The sequence below is a fragment of the Bubalus kerabau genome, chromosome 12, assembly GCF_029407905.1.
Source record: "Bubalus kerabau isolate K-KA32 ecotype Philippines breed swamp buffalo chromosome 12, PCC_UOA_SB_1v2, whole genome shotgun sequence".
NCBI classification, from domain to species: domain Eukaryota; kingdom Metazoa; phylum Chordata; class Mammalia; order Artiodactyla; family Bovidae; genus Bubalus; species Bubalus kerabau.
The window spans coordinates 61,614,883-61,634,390 of record NC_073635.1 but is presented as its reverse complement, the minus strand read 5'-3'; the positions used below and the strand labels follow the sequence as shown (position 1 = coordinate 61,634,390).

At 39.9% G+C, this 19,508-nt stretch overlaps 1 protein-coding gene across 1 annotated transcript; it reads left to right on the top strand.

The window, feature by feature from the left end:
- Positions 1–4,282: 4,282 nt before the first annotated feature.
- On the top strand, positions 4,283–17,398 carry LOC129624157 (HIV Tat-specific factor 1-like). The gene is made up of 2 exons (XM_055541866.1): positions 4,283–4,501; positions 13,752–17,398. The coding sequence occupies exon 2, from the start codon at positions 13,807–13,809 to the stop codon at positions 16,117–16,119; it is 2,313 nt and encodes a 770-aa protein (XP_055397841.1). The 5' UTR covers positions 4,283–4,501; positions 13,752–13,806; the 3' UTR covers positions 16,120–17,398.
- The last annotated feature ends 2,110 nt before the right edge of the window (positions 17,399–19,508 follow it).

The window sequence follows — 19,508 nt, the reverse complement described above, 5'->3', positions numbered from 1 at the left end:
CACAGAGGTTGACAATCCCTGGATCTACCTTAGACAAAAACAACAGTCACCTTTTCTTCCAGCTGGTGTATGAAGAATTTAGCTAAGCTGTTTCACCAGCATTGCTGCCTTGGCATCTGTTCTGTTTGGCCAAACTGCTTGGGGGACCGTGAACTGACATTAGCTCTCTCATGCAAGCACATGCCTTAGATAGCAGCCCAGTGGCAGAGTCACAAGCAACTATAAATCCCTGAGGGGACTTCCCCAACAGGCCTTGTGATCAACAAGCCCCCCAGTCTCCTAACACCTTCCCTTTATGTGTCATTAAATAAGACCTCCATGATGCTTACCCAAACTCCACTCCTATGGCTTGAATCTTCCATTCTGGCCCTAACCTGGGAATTCCAAAGCACTTCACAGGAGAACTCTAAGGAAAGCATGTGCCCCAGGTGCTGACTCTCTGTCTGTTTGTACCTTGCTGTGACTACTCTGTGTGGCCCTGTAAGACCACTTCCTCTAGGACTTGTAATAAGCATCTCCATTTCAATTTTTCTTGCAGTCTGTTATTGAACCATGGGTCACCATCCAGCAATCTGTGCTCCACTTAATAGGTGTTAATTTGACAGATTCATAACAAGGTGTGAATGAATATTGTGTACTGCTTGAATGAGAAATCAATTATAATGCACACTAAATGAGAACCAAAGAATTCCATGATAAAACTATTAATAAGTATGAACATTCAAGGGAGCAATAAAAGCATGCTTACCTCAGTAACTACTGCAGTATTTTTAAACACTCCTGTTGCCTTTAATTTGAAAATCTTATTTATTCCATGCTGGATTTCTATTCTGCCTTTCAGATATGCATTTGCATTCATTTCTAAGGTGAAATAAATTCCCCATTATAATACTACCTGAAAAATAGTTGTCTCCCTCAGTATAAATGCATAATATGCACTGCTGACTTCTGATTTTAAAGGATAAGATTAAACATACTATACTCATTTTTATCACACTCTCCCAAAACTGCACTAAATGATTTTTTAAAGGTGTGAACCGGAAGCAAGCAAAAAAGACAAAAAGGGAATAAATGGAAGAGAGAATTTTGGAGGTCAAAGAGCAAATGCTTAGATGGTCAGTCACTGCATTAGAAACCCAGGAAATGCTGCGAACTAAGCTGGCAGTTGGCAAAGTCAATGCACAACTGAGATTTACTCTGAACAAGGATTTGCTGGGTCAGGTATTCAAGCAGAATCCTACACTAGATATGCTAAAGAACTCAACGTAGTATTTCCAGACAGTATCTGCCAAAATTAAGAATTAGGATAGACTTCTGGCTCCACTGAGAAACCTATATGCAAGTCAGGAAGTAACAGTTAGAACTGGACATGGAACAACAGACTGGTTCCAAATAGGAAAAGGAGTACGTCAAGGCTGAATACTGTCACCCTGCTTATTTAATTTATATGCAGAGTACATCATGAGAAACGCTGGGCTGGAAGAAGCACAAGCTGGAATCAAGATTGCTGGGAGAAATATCAATAACCTCAGATTGCAGATGACACCACTCTTATGGCAGAAAGTGAAGAGGAACTAAAAACCCTCTTGATGAAAGTGAAAGAGGAGAGTGAAAAAATTGCTTAAAGCTCAACATTCAGAAAATGAAGATCATGGCATCTGGCCCCATCACTTCATGGGAAATAGATAGGGAAACAGTGTCAGACTTTATTTTGGGGGGCTCCAAAATCACTGCAGATGGTGATTGCAGCCATGAAATTAAAAGACGCTTACTCCTTGGAAGGAAAGTTATGACCAACCTAGATAGCATATTCAAAAGCAGAGATATTACTTTGCCAACAAAGGTTTGTCTAGTCAAGGATATAGTTTTTCCAGGTCATGTATGGATGTGAGAGTTGGACTGTGAAGAAAGCTGAGTGCCGAAGAATTGATCCTTTTGAACTGTGGTGTTGGAGAAGACTCTTGAGAGTCCCTTGGACTGCAAGGAGATCCAACCAGTCCATCCTAAAGGAGACCAGTCCTGGGTGTTCTTTGGAAGGACTGATGCTAAAGCTGAAACTCCAGTAATTTGGCCACCTCATGCGAAGTGTTGACTCATTGGAAAAGACCCTGATGCTGGGAGGGATTGGGGACAGAAGGAGAAGGGGACGACAGAGGATGAGATGGCTGGATGGCATCACCGACTCGAGGCACATGAGTTTGGGTCAACTCTGGGAGTTGGTGATGTACAGGGAGGCCTGGTGTGCTGCTATTCATGGGGTCACAAAGAGTCGGACACAACTGAGTGACTGAACTGAACTGAGCTCTAAACAGGCAAAGATAAATCATAAAAGTAGAGGTAAACATGGATTCCAGGAACAACAACCCAAACAACCAATGTGATAGCAACAATAAAGACAAAGTTTCCTTAAAAAAAAAAAAAAAGTGTAAGGAGGGAAAAGATGAAAGACTTTAGGATAGTTTTGAATAGGAAAGTAGCTGAGGTAGTTCCTGGGTTGGAAAGAACCCCTGGAGGAGGAAATGGCAACCCTCTCCAGTATTCTTGCATGGAGAATCGCAAATAGACAGAGGAGTCTCACAGTCCATGAGGTTGCAAAGAGTTGGACAGGACAGAGTTGACTGAACACACATACACACAGATGGCAATGTGATTTTTTTTTAAATTTTATTTTATTTTTAAACTTTACATAATTGTATTAGTTTTGCCAAATATCAAAATGCATCCGCCACAGGTATACATGTGTTCCCCATCCTGAACCCTCCTCCCTCCCCATACCATCCCTCTGGGTCGTCCCAGTGCACTAGCCCCAAGCATCCAGTATCGTGCATCGAACCTGGACTGGCAACTCATTTCATACATGATATTTTACATGTTTCAATGCCATTCTCCCAAATCTTCCCACCCTCTCCCTCTCCCACAGAGTCCATAAGACTGTTCTATACATCAGTGTCTCTTTTGCTGTCTCGTACACAGGGTTATTGTTACCATCTTTCTAAATTCCATATATATGCGTTAGTATACTGTATTGGTGTTTTTCCTTCTGGCTTACTTCACTCTGTATAATAGGGTCCAATTTCATCCATCTCATTAGAACTGATTCAAATGTATTCTTTTTACATTCTTAAGAGTTCAAATTGCAGAAAATTTTTGAAACTCAGTAATTTTCCTCATTTCTTTACTATCTTGAACTAACCACTGACAGGCCTATGGAATTTGTTGTAATAGCCCTGACCACCATGATTCTGCATTAGGTGTACAAATATCAAGGTAACATAAAATCACTGGTTGTTGATGTTAAGTGAAAGAAAACAGTGCAATCTGGCATTCTGGTCTTAAGGATTCAATTGTTTTACCCCATAACCTAGGGGTGAAAGTGAAAGTTACTCAGTCTGTCCAACTTGCTGAGACCTCATGGACCATATAGTCCATGGAATTCTCCAGGCCAGAATACTGGAGTTGGGCAGCCTTTCCCTTCTCTGGGGCATCTTCCCAACCCAGGAATTGAAGCCAGGTCTCCCTCATTGTGGGCGGTTTCTTTACCAGCTGATCTACAAGGGAACCCCAAGAATACTGGAGTGGGTAGCCCCCCCCTTACTCCAACGGATCTTCCCCACCCAGGAATCCAATCGGGGTCTCCTGCATTGCAGGTGGATTCTTTACCAACTGAGCTATCAGGGAAGCCTGTTGTCAAGTCATGAGTTTCTTTGTTTCCAGTACAGCTTTTTCCTTAGAGCTAAAGAGAAACGCTTACCAGAAGGCTTACTCTGCGGAACGACGAACAGAGTGACCAGCACAGCTTCAATCATTATACAAAGTCTTTTTCATTTGGTATCCTTTGAATTTCATAAAGCAGAAGAGCAACCAGGGCTGTCATAGAAAACCTATTTCATTCAGAAACATTTGTGGATAAAATGCTGAATTTACAAGAGAGGACTATAAAAGTTATTTTCTGTTTCTACAAGATGGTTTTCTTTTAAACATTTATAAAATACCATACCTCTCACTGTTACCTCCTGAGTCAGCCCCAAATAAGCCTCCTCGTGTCCTAGGTCTTTTGAGCCCTTAGCGGGTGATTGGAGTTCGGTTCAGAAGCAAAAGGAAGCTTTATTCTTTCATCAAGGAATCGAGAGGTACCAACTCCCACTCTAGAGCACAGCTCTCCCTTACGTGCCAGTGGTCTGGCTGCTCTTCGGTGTTCCTGTCAGGGAGGACAGCGCAGAGTTCTCGCGAGTCCGGGGGTCAGGGCACAGCTGCGCTGCGCACGGAGCTTCAGGCTGACGTGAGGAGCGCAGAGCCCATGCGCACAGCGTTGGGGTGGAGTCGGCATCGCCATCTTGAGCTGAAGTGTCCTGGGCAGCGTATCTCCACCAGGCAGCTGGCCAAAGTGCCCTGTTGCTCGAAGTGATTCTTTGCTGGGAACACTAATCCCATGTGTTAGGTATGAGGCCTCTGCTCACTGTCCGTGACAGGAAAATGAAACTAGACTAACCCAGAGGAAGAGGTAAGATCTTATCACCCACGTTCTCTCGTTTTTCCCTTGGACCCCAGGGGACTTTGTGGGTGCCAGAACAGGTGGGTTTTCACAGTATCCTGGGAAACATTTACATTTCCTAGAGGTTTAAAATTTTGAAAAAAATAGGAGAAAGACTCTTACAATTTTGTTCCCTTAAGAAGCCCACTGCTGCTGCTGCTGCTAAGTCGCTTCAGTCGTGTCCGACTCTGTGCGACCCCATAGACGGCAGCCCACCAGGCTCCCCCTCCCTGGGATTCTCCAGACAAGAACACTGGAGTGGGTTGCCATTTCCTTCTCCAATGCATGGAACTGAAAAGTGAAAGTGAAGTCGCTCAGTCGTTTCCGACTCTTCGCTACCCATGGACTACCTACCAGCCTACCAGGCTACCAGGCTTTTCCATCCATGGGATTTTCCAGGCAAGAGTACTGGAGTGGGGTGCCATTACCTTCTCCGGAATTGTTGCTGCTAAGTCGCTTCAGTTGTGTCCGACTCTGTGTGACCCCATAGACGGCAGCCCAATAGGCTCCCCCGTCCCTGGGATTCTCCAGGCAAAAATACTGGAGTGGGTTGCCATTTGCTTCTCCAATGCATGAAAGTGAGAAGTGAAAGTGAAGTTGCTCAGTCGTGTCCGACTCTTAGCAACCCCATGGACTGCAGCCTACCAGGCTCCTCCATCCATGGGATTTTCCAGGCAAGAGTCCTGGAGTGGGGTGCCATTGCCTTCTCCCGGATTTGCTGCTACATAATGTTAAAATAAATATGTAATATTAATACGTATTTGCATGCCTATATAGTGTTTTGCACTGGGTTTAAGGGTTTCCTAGGTGGCTCAGCTGTTAAAAAAAAAAAAAACTGCCTGCCAATACAGGAGATATAGGAGATGCAGGTTCAATCCCTGGGTCAGGAAGATCCCCTGGAAGAGGAAATGGCAACCCACTCCAGTATTCTTGCCTGGGAAATCCATGGACAAGGGTGGCTGGATAGCTACAGTGGAGTGGGGTGAGGCGGGTGGGGGGATGGGAGGTGGGTCACAAAAGGATCAGACATGACTTAGCAACTAAACAATAATCACAAGAAACAAGTAAACATGTATTTCCATGATATCAAGATTTCCTGAGTGGTACAAGAGTCAGAAATATTTTTTATGTAATAACTAATTATACCGTCTCCTAATTCATAATTTCAAGCATTAATATATAACTTTAAGATGTTACTATGATCATAAATATGTTGCATGAATATTTCATGATAGGAGGGCTTGAGATTTACCACCAAATTTATTTCAATTACAGTAGAACTTTATATTTGAAATGACCATTTGAGTAATTTAATTGTTAGAGTGAGAATTACATTTCTAATATTATACAGGCTATAAATACCTGGATATGGCATTAAAATAGGCTATGTTAATGACAAAAATAAAATATGCCTTTATATCATAATGTATTTCTTAAGTGAGCTATGTTGTTAGAAATTCCACAATGGCCTATCATAATATAGTTTACAATTTAGCATGTACCTAAACTGCATAAATGGAGAAGGCAGTGGCAACCCACTCCAGTACTCTTGCTTGGAAAATCCCATGGACGAAGGAGCCTGGTAGGCTGCAGTCCATGGGGTTGCAAAGAGTCCGATAGGACTGAACGACTTCACTTTCACTTTTCACTTTCATGAAACAGGTACAATTATTCCTTTGATCTATGTAGAAATATCTTCAGTCTTTATGAAATGATAAGCTTAAGTGAGCTTAAGTGAAAGTTGCTCAGTCTTGTCTGACTCTTTGCGACCCCAGGGACTATGTAGTCCATGGAATTCTCCAGGCCAGAATACTGGAGTGGGTAGCCTTTCCCTTCTCCAGGGGATCTTCCCACCTAGGGATCAAACCCAGGTCTCCTGCATTGCAGGTGAATTCTTTACCAGCTGAGCCACAAGGGAAGCAGAGTAAATTGATTCATTCAAAACATTTTATATTTAGCTACTGTAGAAGCAAATATTTTTATTCAGTGTATAATATACACATTGTTTGAAAAGTGAACTGATTGGTATCATACAACATATAGCACCATTTCTTTCAGATGTTAAAGAATCTGCCTCCAGTGAGGAAAACCTGGGTTAGATCCCTGGGTGGAGAAGATCCCCTTGAGAAGGGAATGGCAACCCACTCCAGTATTTCTGCCTGGAGGATTCCACGGACAGAGAGCCTGGTGGGCTCCATGGGGTTGCAAACAGTTGGACCTGACTGAGCAACTAACATTTTCACTTTCTCTCATTTTCAATATCAGAGTTTTTAAGAGTCTTAAGAAATGGAAGGTAATCAAACTCAAAAAAAAGAACAAAAGATTAAAAATCTCACTTTTAAATAGAATTTGAAATAATTTGATATCACATAAAACAATGAATTCTAAATTCTACTTATTTGAAACATTTAATAAGTAAATATGAATAATAAATTATATTTTATTTTTTTACTGTAAGAACAAATTTTTAAATGTTATTAAGGAAGTCTCCCATTAATATATTTTCTTTATTACAACAAAGTGTGATCAATTAAAATGTATGCATTTTCAGCTATTTGCATCATATCTTATTAAATATGGACAAACATAAACATATATTGACATATTAAAAAGTATATATAGTTGATCTTGGAATAGAAATTTGAATAAAATATAAAATTTGTGTGTATGAACTGAGCACCACAGATATTGACTGTATAAAAAGGGTAATAAACTAGGCAGAATCTCCTGCAGTCAAACTTATTGAAAAAAAAATCCACATTATATAATGTCTTAAAATAGTTGGTGCTATTGAAACATTTAATTTTCATGAGAGTATTAAATTTAGAATATATTCAGTTGTTTCCATGAAAGTACACTGTCAGACTACTTTGTTTAAAAGTTGGAATATTTTATTATTCACTGGACACTATTTTCTTCTCTGGAGTTTGAAACATTAATTATTACATAAAGTGAAAATCAAATGCTTTCAAATATGAATATCTTTTCAAGCAGAGTCTAAAGTTTAGCATCTTAAAAAATGTGCATTAATACTTTTCTTAGCAAATATACATTGATAAGATAAATAATCAAACACTTTATTTTGAGTCTAAATCATAGATAAAAACATGCTATGCCTAACATCAAGAACATTGTTTCATTTAACTCTATTATCAGAGACTGAAAATTTATTAATGACAGTGCATGCATGCTAAGTCACTTCAGTCCTGTCCAGCTCTTTGCAACCCCAGGATCTGTAGCCTGCCAGGTTCCTCTGATCATGGGGTTCTCCAGGCAAGGGTACTGGATTGGGTTGCCATTTCCTTCTCCAGGGGATCTTCCAGACTCAGGGATCAAACCCTAATCGTTTGTGTCTCATGCATTGTCAGGCAAGTTCTTTACAACTAGCACCACCTGGAAAGCCACTAATAACAGTAGGACTCTTTAATAATAAGTTTCTTCACATATCCCAGTTACTGCTGCTACTAAGTCGCATCAGTCATGTCCGACTCTGTGCGACCCCATAGACGGCAGCCCACCAGGCTGCCCCGTCCCTGGGATTCTCCAGGCAAGAACAGTGAAATGGGTTGCCATTTCCTTCTCCAATGCATGAAAGTGAAAAGTGAAAGTGAAGTCGCTCAGTCGTGTCCGACTCTTAGCGACCCCATGGACTGCAGCCTACCAGGCTCCTCCATCCATGGGATTTTCCAGGCAAGAGTACTGGAGTGGGGTGCCATTGCCTTCTCTGGTCCCAGTTACTAACTGGAATCAAAGTAATGTGTAGAAACTTTATAGTTAAAGACAATTGATACAGGTACTAAGGAACAATGGAGAATTTACTTGAAATGTAAAAATTAATAAAAAGACTGACAGGCAAACTAAGCAGTGTTTAACATCTACACTAATGGTTTTAAACTTTTGAATATATTAAGTAGCTTTTCTTTTTTTTGGGGGGGGATCAATTTTTATTTTATTTTATTTATTTTTTTTTTATTTTTAAACTTTACATAATTGTATTAGTTTTGCCAAATATCAAAATGACTCCGCCACAGGTATACATGTGTTCCCCATCCTGAACCCTCCTCCCTCCTCCCTCCCTATTCCATCCCTCTGGGTCGTCCCAGTGCACCAGCCCCAAGCATCCAGTATCATGCATCGAACCTGGACTGGCAACTCGTTTCATACATGATATTTTACATGTTTCAATGCCATTCTCCCAAATCTTCCCACCCTCTCCCTCTCTCATAGAGTCCATAAGACTGTTCTATGTTCATGGATTGGAAGAATCAATATAGTGAAAATGAGTATACTACCCAAAGCAATCTATAGATTCAATGCAATCCCCATCAAGCTACCAACAGCATTCTTCACAGAGCTAGAACAAATAATTTCACAATTTGTTTGGAAATACAAAAAACCTCGAATAGCCAAAGCGATCTTGAGAAAGAAGAATGGAACTGGAGGAATCAACCTGCCTGACTTCAGGCTCTACTACAAAGCCACAGTTATCAAGACAGTATGGTACTGGCACAAAGACAGGAATATAGATCAATGGAACAAAATAGAAAGCCCAGAGATAAGTCCACGCACATATGGACACCTTATCTTTGACAAAGGAGGCAAGAATATACAATGGATTAAAGCTTTTCAAAATTTTATTTTAGTCTTCATATTTCCACTAAGAAATAATGATAATGTTGAAATATCATACTAAACTAACTTATTAACAATCTAGATATGAATATTTTACTAATCTGATGAATAATTGCACAGTTTACCCCTGTCTTTCTTGTGTTAATGCATATACTGAAACAATTTTGTGATGATATTATGGTCTATCATATGGTTGGATGGCATCACCTACTCTATGGACATAAGTTTGATAGGCTCCAGGAGTTGGTGATGGACAGGGAAGCCTGGAGTGCTGCAATCCACAGGGTCACAAAGAGTCAGACACGACTGAGTGACTGAACTGAACTGAATATGGTCTATTATCTGACAATTTAGAATGTGATTAATATAAAAAATTTATATTTTATTTATTACATGTTTATCTCTATCTATAGACTTAGGAAATTTATTACTCAGCCATTAAAAAGAATACATTTGAATCAGTTCTAATGAAATTTATTACTCAGCCATTAAAAAGAATACATTTGAATCAGTTCTAATGAGGTGGATGAAACTGGAGCCTATTATACAGAGTGAAGTAAGCCAGAAAGAAAAACACCAATACAGTATACTAACACATATATATGGAGTTTAGAAAGATGGTAACAATAACCCTATATACAAGACAGCAAAAGAGACACTGATGCATAGAACAGTCTTATGGACTCTGGGAGAGGGAGAGGGTGGGAAGATTTGGGAGAATGGCATTGAAACATGTATAATATGTATGAAACAAGTCGCCAGTCCAGGTTTGATGCACGATACTGGATGCTTGGGGCTGGTGCACTGGGACGACCCAGAGGGATGGAATGGGGAGGGAGGAGGGAGGAGGGTTCAGGATGGGGAACACATGTATACCTGTGGCAGATTCATTTCGATATTTGGCAAAACCAATACAATTTTGTAAAAGTTTAAAAATAAAATTAAAAAAATAAATAAAAAATTAAAAAAAAATAAAATAATGTATATATACTTGAAGAAGCATAATTTTGCAATTCATTTTCCTATACACAAAACAGTCAAAAGTGGATAAGAAGAGCATGATATCAGCTTCTATAATGCGACATATACCATCCCTTTGGGTCTGAAGACCAGCTTGAATTTGGAACTAGGAAAAGGGATGGCATACATCCCCTCACTCACACACAAACACACACACAGCTGAGTGATAGAGTCTAGGAGATAAGTAACATCCTGCATCAAATAGCTCCTGTGAATCAATGGACACACCAAAGTTTCATTTTCCTGTTCCCTGCATGCTCTGAATTAAAGTCTATTCTGTTTCTGCCTAACATCATTAAGAATATGACTTCAAAGTTTCAAACTGTTTCCAAGTAATTTAATTGAGTCCCAGAACAAACTAAAGAAAATTTAAAGGACTATAAAAATATTCATAACCCAACAAGAGAAAATTCATTTTTTTGCATCTAATAAAATTTTCAGTTCAGTCGCTCAGTCGTGTCTGACTCTTTGCGACTTCATGAATCGCAGCACGCCAGGCCTCCCTGTCCATCACCAGCTCCCGGAGTTCACTCAAACTCATGTCCAACGAGTCAGTCATGCCATCCAGCCATCTCATCCTCTGTCATCCCCTTTTCCTCCTGCCCCCAATCCCTCCCAGCATCAGAGTCTTTTCCAGTGAGTCAACTCTTCGGATGAGGTGGCCAAAGTATTGGAGTTTCAGCTTTAGCATCAGTCCTTTCAAAGGAATCCCAGGGCTGATCTCCTTCAGACTGGACTGGTTGGATCTCCTTGCAGTCCAAGGGACTCTCAAGAGTCTTCTCCAACACCACAGTTCAAAAGCATCAATTCTTCGGTGCTCAGCTTTCTTCACAGTCCAACTCTCACATCCATACATGACCACTGGAAAAACCATAGCCTTGACTAGACCTTTTTTGGCAAAGTAATGTCTCTGCTTTTCAATATGCTGTTACATGCATGCAAATAAGCTTGAAAATATAACCCATAATGAGGATTTTAAAAATCAGTAGAAATAGATCCAGAATTAACACAGAAAATAGAATTAATAAGTAAGAATATTAAAAGTTAATATAACTATTTTAAATATGTTCAAAATGGCAGAGAAGTATAGATTTATTACATGAAGTAGTGAAATAGATATTTTCAGAATAACCAAATTGAAATTCTATGGATGAAAAATATAGCTTCTAAGATGACAAATGCACAGAAATTTATTGGCAGCAGATTAGACACTGTAGTCCAATTAGTTAATGTGAAGACAAAATAATCAAATTTGGAACTGGGAATAAAAAATAGAATTGAAAAAATGTTCTAGTGTACTTTGGGAAATTTTAAGTAGACTGAAATACTTAAATATACTTAAATATTTCAAATATAATTTGAGTCCCTGAAGGATTGCAATGAGAAAGATAACAAGAAAAAAATTGAAATAACACTGTCTTAAGAATTTTCCAAGTGGGAAGGAACTATAAATTTATAAAACCAAGAATATTAATAAAACTCAAACACAAAAATGTTGAAGAAAACTTACCCAGGTAATTCAAAATCAAATTGCTTAAATGAATGATGAAGAGAATATGTTAAAGGTAGCCAAAAAATAAAGACAAACTACATCAAAGGGAACAAAGATGAGGATCAAAGCAGAACTCTCCTCAGAAACGGTGCAAGGCAGAAGACACATTTAAAATGTTGATAGAAAACAAAAAACAGGCTACTTGTATCCTACACCCAGAGATAGTATCTTTCAAATACAAAGGTAAAAGGAAAGCCTTCTTCAGCATACAAATCTTGAAAGAATTACTGAAGTGAACACCTGCACAGCAAGGAAGGTTAGGAAGAGAAATGATACCAGATAGATATCTGATGCAGAGAAGTGAAGTGTAGCAAAAGTCAGGAATATGTGGAAACATATAAAATATTTATTGTTCTTATTGTTTAAATGTCTTTAAAATGCAATTGAAAGGTAAGCAAAAGTAATACAGTGCACAGTGGAATTTGTAATATATCCAATACTGAAATGCATACACCAATGACACAATAATACACATTACTAGTGCAAGATTCTTATTCTAGAGTTTAAGTAGTGCAATTAATTGAAGGTAAACTAAAAAGTTTAAGATGTTGTGGTAGACAAAATTCCAAGATGGCATCCAAGTTTCCTATTCTTCATTGTATGTGCTCTATAAAATATCTTCTTTCTGTGTATAGGCAGGGCCGATCAGTATGATGGATAGTCTTCTCTTGAATGGGCTACATATGTGGAATTGGTTATTGAGTAGCCATGCCCCTGATTGCAATACACTATGTAACTCCTCTGAGTAAACAGGAATAAGATTCTCCTTTGAAGAAGAAAGCTGCCATGTTGTAGGAAGGATTGTGGCTAGGACCAAAGTGTGGTCTCCAGATGCTGACAGAAACCTCAAGCTAGCAAGAAAGTAGAGCTTTAGAGCCAAATGTAACTGAATTCTGTGAAAAACCTAAATAAATTTGAAGAGGACCTAAGTTCCAGAGGAGAATTCAGTCTGGATAACACCATCTGGACCCTAAGAAGAGAACCCAGTTATACCACACCCAGATTTCTAGCCTCCAGAAAGTCCAAGACAATACACTGATGTGGTTTTAGGCAGTGAGGTTTGTAGTATATAGAATTAGGAAGCTGCCATAACAATTACCTAACAGTGTCTTAAGTGGAACTGGAGGCAGGCAGAAGGTACATACTGAAAGAAATTTGAGAAGCAGAATAGACTAAATTGCCTTGTATATACTGTTGGTAGAAATATGAACTTTAAAGATGCTGTTGGTTAGGGATGAGAAGAAAAGGAGCAATCTATTATTAGAGACTTGAGTAAGATAGGATCCTTGTGATGTAGTAGTGATGGCGACCTTAGTGAAAATATGTCCTATAATTATGTGGAATGCAGAACTTGTATACAATGGACTTAGATAATTAGTTGAGAGAGTTTTCAAGTTTAGTGTTAAAGATGCATGATTTATTACTGCTGCTTATAATAAAATGTGAGAGTAGAGAAATAAGCTGATGGAATTACCATTAAACAAAATAGAACCTGGACTGGGTAATTTTGAAAAGTTTCAGCCTCCCAGATGATGTTTTAAGGCAGAAATGGTGCTAAAAGGGACAAAGGAAAAAAAAAAAAAAAAAAAAAACTGAGTTTGTTGTTATGCTTTTTTTGCTACTATATAACATTAGTTCGAAACTTCAGAGTATTTAATCAAAGTGCCCCTTCAGGAGATTAAGGATGAAATTCACAGATGTTCTCAACCAAACCTGAGGGCTCTAGGAAGCTTCAGAATATTTTATCTAATGTGAAGAATCTCAATAAAATGCAAGCAAGACACACAAGGTTCTTGAGAAAATTGTATTGACAGAAACACTGTTGGCTTGAAGTGAAAGACAGAATATAAAATGCAAAAGCCTGGGCAGCGGGTGGAGGTAGGGGGTGGGGAGCAGTACGGCCGGTGAATAGCCCTGACTTCCCGAGGGGCTGCTGGGATGCCGCGGGGAGGTGGGCCGGGGGCAGTGGGGAGCAGGCTGAGTGTGGCCAACCTCCTTTTCTCTGTTCCCTTCCAGCATCAGCTTGGCCTCTTCGCTCAACTGGACCTTGCCTCTAGGCTAAGTGGGCAACATGAGCGGCAACAACTTGGATGTGAACGACAAGTTTGATGAGCAGTTGCGAGTGCAAGAATGGTACAGAGACACCAAGGACAACGACACTGAGAAAGATCCCGGTGCAGAAACTGATTCTTTCAGACAGCAGCCGACTGACACCCCATACGAATGGGACCTAGACAAGAAGGCTTGGTTCCCCAAGATCACTGAAGATTTCATTGCTACATATCAGGCCAATTATGGCTTTTCTAATGATGGTGCATCTAATTCTACTGCAAGTGTCCAAGATGTCAGTGCTAGGACTGCAGAAGAACCTCCACAAAGACAACCCCCTGATCCCAGTGATCCGAAAAAGAAGGGAGAAAAGAGAAAGACTGAATCAGGATGGTTTCATGTTGAAGACAACATAAATACAAATGTTTATGTGTCTGGTTTGCCTCCAGACATTACAGTGGATGAATTTATACAGCTCATGTCGAAGTTCGGCATTATTATGAGAGATCCTCAAACGGGAGAATTTAAGGTCAAGCTTTACAAAGATGATCAAGGAAATCTTAAAGGAGATGGACTTTGCTGTTATTTGAAGAGAGAATCTGTGGATCTGGCATTAAAACTTTTGGATGAAGATGAAATTAGAGGCTACAGATTACATGTGGAGGTGGCAAAATTTCAGTTGAAGGGAGAATATGATGCCTCAAAGAAGAAGAAGAAGTGCAAAGACTACAAGAAAAAGCTGTCTATGCAACAAAAGCAGTTGGATTGGAGACCTGAGAGACAAGCTGGCTCATCTCGAATGCACCATGAGCGAGTTGTCATCATCAAAAACATGTTTCATCCAGTGGATTTTGAGGATGATCCACTGGTGTTGAATGAAATCAGAGAAGACCTTCGAGTAGAGTGTTCAAAGTTTGGACAAATTAGGAAGCTCCTTCTCTTTGATAGACACCCTGATGGTGTGGCCTCTGTGTCCTTTAGGAGTCCAGAGGAAGCTGATTATTGTATTCAAACCCTCAATGGAAGGTGGTTTGGTGGGCGTCAAATCACTGCCCAAGCGTGGGATGGAACTATGGATTGTCAGGTGGAGGAGACCACAAGAGAAAGGGAGGAAAGGCTGAGAGGATGGGAGGCTTTCCTCAATGCTCCTGAGGCCAACAGAGGCCTGCAGCATTCAGATTCCATCCGTGCTCCAGAAAGGGCAGGGCCTTCTAGAGTTAGGCATTTTTCTGGGCATCCTGGCACATCTCAAACAAATGTTCAAGAAGCTGCAACTGAAATGGCATTTGAAGAACCTATAGATGAAAAGAAGTTTGAAAAAATGGAAGATGGGGGAGAAGTTGAAGAAGCTACTTCTGAAAAAGATGCTAAAGAAAGTGGCCCTGAAAAAGAAGCTGAAGGTTCCCGAGAAGAATCCGAAGAAAGCTGCCTTGAAAGAGAGTCTAAGGCAGCCTGTCCCAAAAGAGAGCATGAAGAAGACTTCCCAGAGACAGAGTCTGGAGAAGGCAACCCTGAGAACGAGCATGAAGAGGGTAATCCTAACAAAGAGTCAAAAGAGACTGTCCCTGAAAGAGAATCCAAAAAGAAGAAACTCAAAACGGATCCTGACAAGAATGGCCATGAGAAGGAGTCTGAAGAAGAAGGCTCTGGCAAGGAGTCGGAGGGGGAGGCCAGCCCCCAAAAGGTGGCTTCTGAAGATGACAACTCAGAACAAGAGTCTAAAGACTGCTCAGAAAAGCAGTTTGAAGATGGCTCTGAAAAAGAGTTAGAAGAAAATGGCCTTGAGAAAGGTTTTGAGGAAGATGCCTCTGACAAGGAATTTAATGAAAACATTCCGGAAAAAGGGTTAGAAGAAAATGAGTCTGAAAAATCAGAATTCGAAGATGACAGCTCTGAAAAAGTGTTTGATGAAGAAGGCTCTGAGAAAGAGTTTGACGAAGAGTCAGATGAAAAGGAAGAAGAAGAGGATGCATATGGAAAGGTATTTGATGATGAATCAGATGAGGAGGACGAAGAAGACACAGAAGAAAAGGAACTTGAAGATGCTGATGAAAAGGATGAAGAAGATGATGCAGATGAAAAGGTCTTTGAAGATTCAGATGGAAAAGAAGATGAGAAAGATGGAGATGTAAAGGAAGATGAAGACATAGATGAAAAGGTGTTTGAAGATGATGATTCCAGCGAGAAGTTTTTTGATGACGATTCCAGTGACAAATTGTCTGATGAGAGAGGGACTGTGGGTGGTTTAGGGGATGTTAAGGAGGAAGGACCCTTGTCCACAGGCAGCAGCTTTGTTCTCGGTAGTGATGATGATGATGAAAATAACACTATTTAATCCCTTAAACTTGCTTTCTAGGGAGATTCCATCTCCATTTTGCCTCTGCTGCAGGGTAATTACTCATAGTGTTACATGAACGTGTGCATAGGGGTAGGATGCCATCTGATTAATGCAGTGAAGTGTTCATGGTTGCCTGTACCTAATGATTTTAAATATGTGTTCATTGGCTATTCAGTTCAAACTCCATAGCATAATGCAAGTTAATGTACTCCTCCTGCTTTGTCAGATTTGTTAAGTGCATGCAGAATAATATTTTTTTTAAGTATTCTGATTTAAGTTTGTGACACTCAAAAATAAAGTTGTTGATATGCAGAAATGGAAAAAAAATCAATGCAAAAGCCTGTCAGACACTCCAGTTTATTGAAAACACATTCTACTTTTGCAAGTAAAGACAACATAGAGGATAGAGTTAAGAGCTAAGGAAATATTATTTCCAGGCTTTAAACCTAATTAAGAAAGAGCCAATTTCCCACCATTTATTCAGACAGCTTCAGGTAGATAACTTGTTTCTTCAGGTTCACAGTTCCACAGAGTGAGAACTTGTAAGATATCAACTACACTATATCAATTTACAGCCTGGAGTTTACCCACATCTGGATCTGATTTAGATTTTGGACTTTGTACTGATGACATGATGAGATTTGGTTGCATACAAGGAGATTATAGGGGCTTTGGACTAATGCTGTACAGAATTCTACTTTTGAGAACTTTGGAAAGAGATGACAGTATTTTGTATTTTAGCGAGAGAATAACTGTGGGTCCACACATTAAGCTGTGGTATGCAGAATTCTAAGATGGTCCCCAAGATTTCTAGCCCCTAATGTATGCACCTTGTTTAATATCCTCCTCTTGAGGGTGGGCAGGACCTATGAATATGATGGGACTGTGGCTCACTTCATTCGTTTACCTTGTGTAGCAAAGGTGATGAGATAGTTGTTCCCATGATTAAATGATGTTATATGACATCTTCATAGCAAACTGAAATGGGAGTCTTCTGCTGGCCTACAAGAAATAAGCTTCCTTGTGATAGGGCCATCTGGCTATGTAGTGAAGGCAGCTTTTTGTAGTTGAGAGAAACCCAGAATGACTGCTGGCAAGAAAATACCTCAGTTCTATAGGCTCTTGGAACTGAATTTTGCCAATAATGTGAAAAAACTTGGAAACTCAAGATGGGAATGTAATCTACATGACAACTTGATTTCCTCCTGTTGAGACCCCAAGAGGTCTCTGCATTATTTGCAGAAATGACAAGATAATAAATGTATGTATCAGTTCAGTTCTGTTGCTCAGTCGTGTCTGACTCTTTGCGACCCCATGAATTGCAGCACACCAGGCCTCCCGGTCCATCACCAACTCCCGGAGTTCACTCAAACTCAAGTCCATGGAGTTGGTGATGCCATCCAGCCATCTCATCCTCTGCCATCCCCTTCTCCTCCTGCCCCCAATCCCTCCCAGCATCAGACTCTTTTCCAATAAGGCAACTCTTTGCATGAGGTGGCCAAAGTATTGGAGTTTCAGCTTTAGCATAAGTCCTTCCAAAAAACACCCAGGACTGATCTCCTTTAGAATGGACTGGTTGGATCTCCTTGCAGTCCAAGGGACTCAAGAGTCTTCTCCAGCACCACAGTTCAAAAGTGTCAATTCTTTGGTGCTCAGCTTTCTTCACAGTCCAACTCTCACATCCATACATGACTACTGGAAAAACCATAGCCTTGACTAGACAGACCTTTGTTGGCAAACGTCTCTGCTTTTCAATATGCTATCTAGGTTGGTCATAACTTTCTTTCCAAGGAGTAAGCGTCTTTTAATTTCCTGGCTGCAGTCACCATCTGCAGTGATTTTGGAGCACAAGTCTGACATTGTTTCCACTGTTTCCCCATCTATTTCCCATGAAGTGATGGGACCAGATGCTATGATCTAAGCTTTCTAAATATTGAGCTTTAAGCCAACATTTTCACTCTACACTTTCATCAAGAGGCTTTTTAGTTCCTCTTCACTTTCTGCCATAAGGCTGGTGTCATCTGCATATGTGAGGTTATTGGTATTTCTCCCAGCAATCTTGATTCCAGCTTGTGCTTCTTCCAGCGTAGCGCTTCTTATGATGTATTCTGCATATAAGTTAAATAAGCAGAGTGACAATATACGGCCTTGACATACTCCTTTTCCTATTTGTAACCAGTCTGCTGTTCCATGTCCAGTTCTAACTGTTGCTTTCTGACCTGCATATAAGTTTCTCAAGAGGCAGGTCAGGTGGTCTGGTATTCCCATCTCTTTCAGAATTTTCCACAGTTTATTGTGATCCACACAGTCAAAGGCTTTGGCATAGTCAATAAAGCAGAAGTAGTGTGTGTATATATATATATATATATATATATATATATATATATACATAAGGATACTCTAAACTATGATTCTTTGTTATGCAGTAAACTAATAAGGATGTGTATTGTAACCTAATGACTAAAAACATTAAATGGAATTATGGACTGATTTCTCAGTCTCAGCACTGTTAATATACTGGACCAGATAAATCTTTATTGAGATGGGGCTGTCCTGAACCTTGTAGGGTGTACTGCAGCATTCCTTTACCTACCTATCTACCTATCTTACATCTATTTATGTTTGGCACTTTAGTTAAATGCTGTCTTTGAATAATCTATTTAACGTGGAGCTTTTATGATCCTTCTGTCATTATTCTATATGTTTTATCATGCTGGCAAACACAGAATATTTATCCTCTAATCTGTATTGGGACAAGAGGTAATTAGAGTAGGTCTTCTTTTAGATCAGTTCCTCTCCTCTGTGTTATGCTATTCCTCATTCTCCATAATTCTGAGATAATGTTACTAAGTTTTCAAGATACAGTCTGTTCAGTGAACCTCCTTTGAAAGTGAAAGTTGCTCAGTCATGTCCGACTCTTTGCGACCCCATGGACTATGCAGTCCATGGAATTCTCTAGGCCAGAATACTCTATTGGGTAGCCTTTCCCTTCTCTTCCCCACCCAGAAATCTAACTGGGGTTTCCTGCATTGCTGGTGGATTCTTTACCAACTGAGCTACTAGGGAAGCCCTATGTTTCTATAAACTACAGAATCTGGAGCTACATCCCTAAAGCACAAAGCCTCCATTATTCTAGTAAATATTTGCTAGCTATCTGCATTTGATGGGTCTATTTTTTCTGCTGCTTTTTATCCTTTGTTTTTTTGGCGGGGGGCTAACTTTTGGTTTGGCTAACTTTTAAGATGGTTTGTTCACCCTAATTTTTCTCAGAAGTAAGTCTTAAGCTCTGGATTTACTCTGTTATCTTGTACTTTCAGGCACATATATTTTGATGTTTCTATTGTGATGCCACTACATAATTGCTACAGTTTTCAATCTTGCATATT

What these genes read in the sequence shown, in the direction of transcription:
- LOC129624157 (XM_055541866.1), top strand. Translation starts at nt 13,807, where the DNA reads ATGAGCGGCAACAACTTGGATGTGAACGACAAGTTTGATGAGCAGTTG.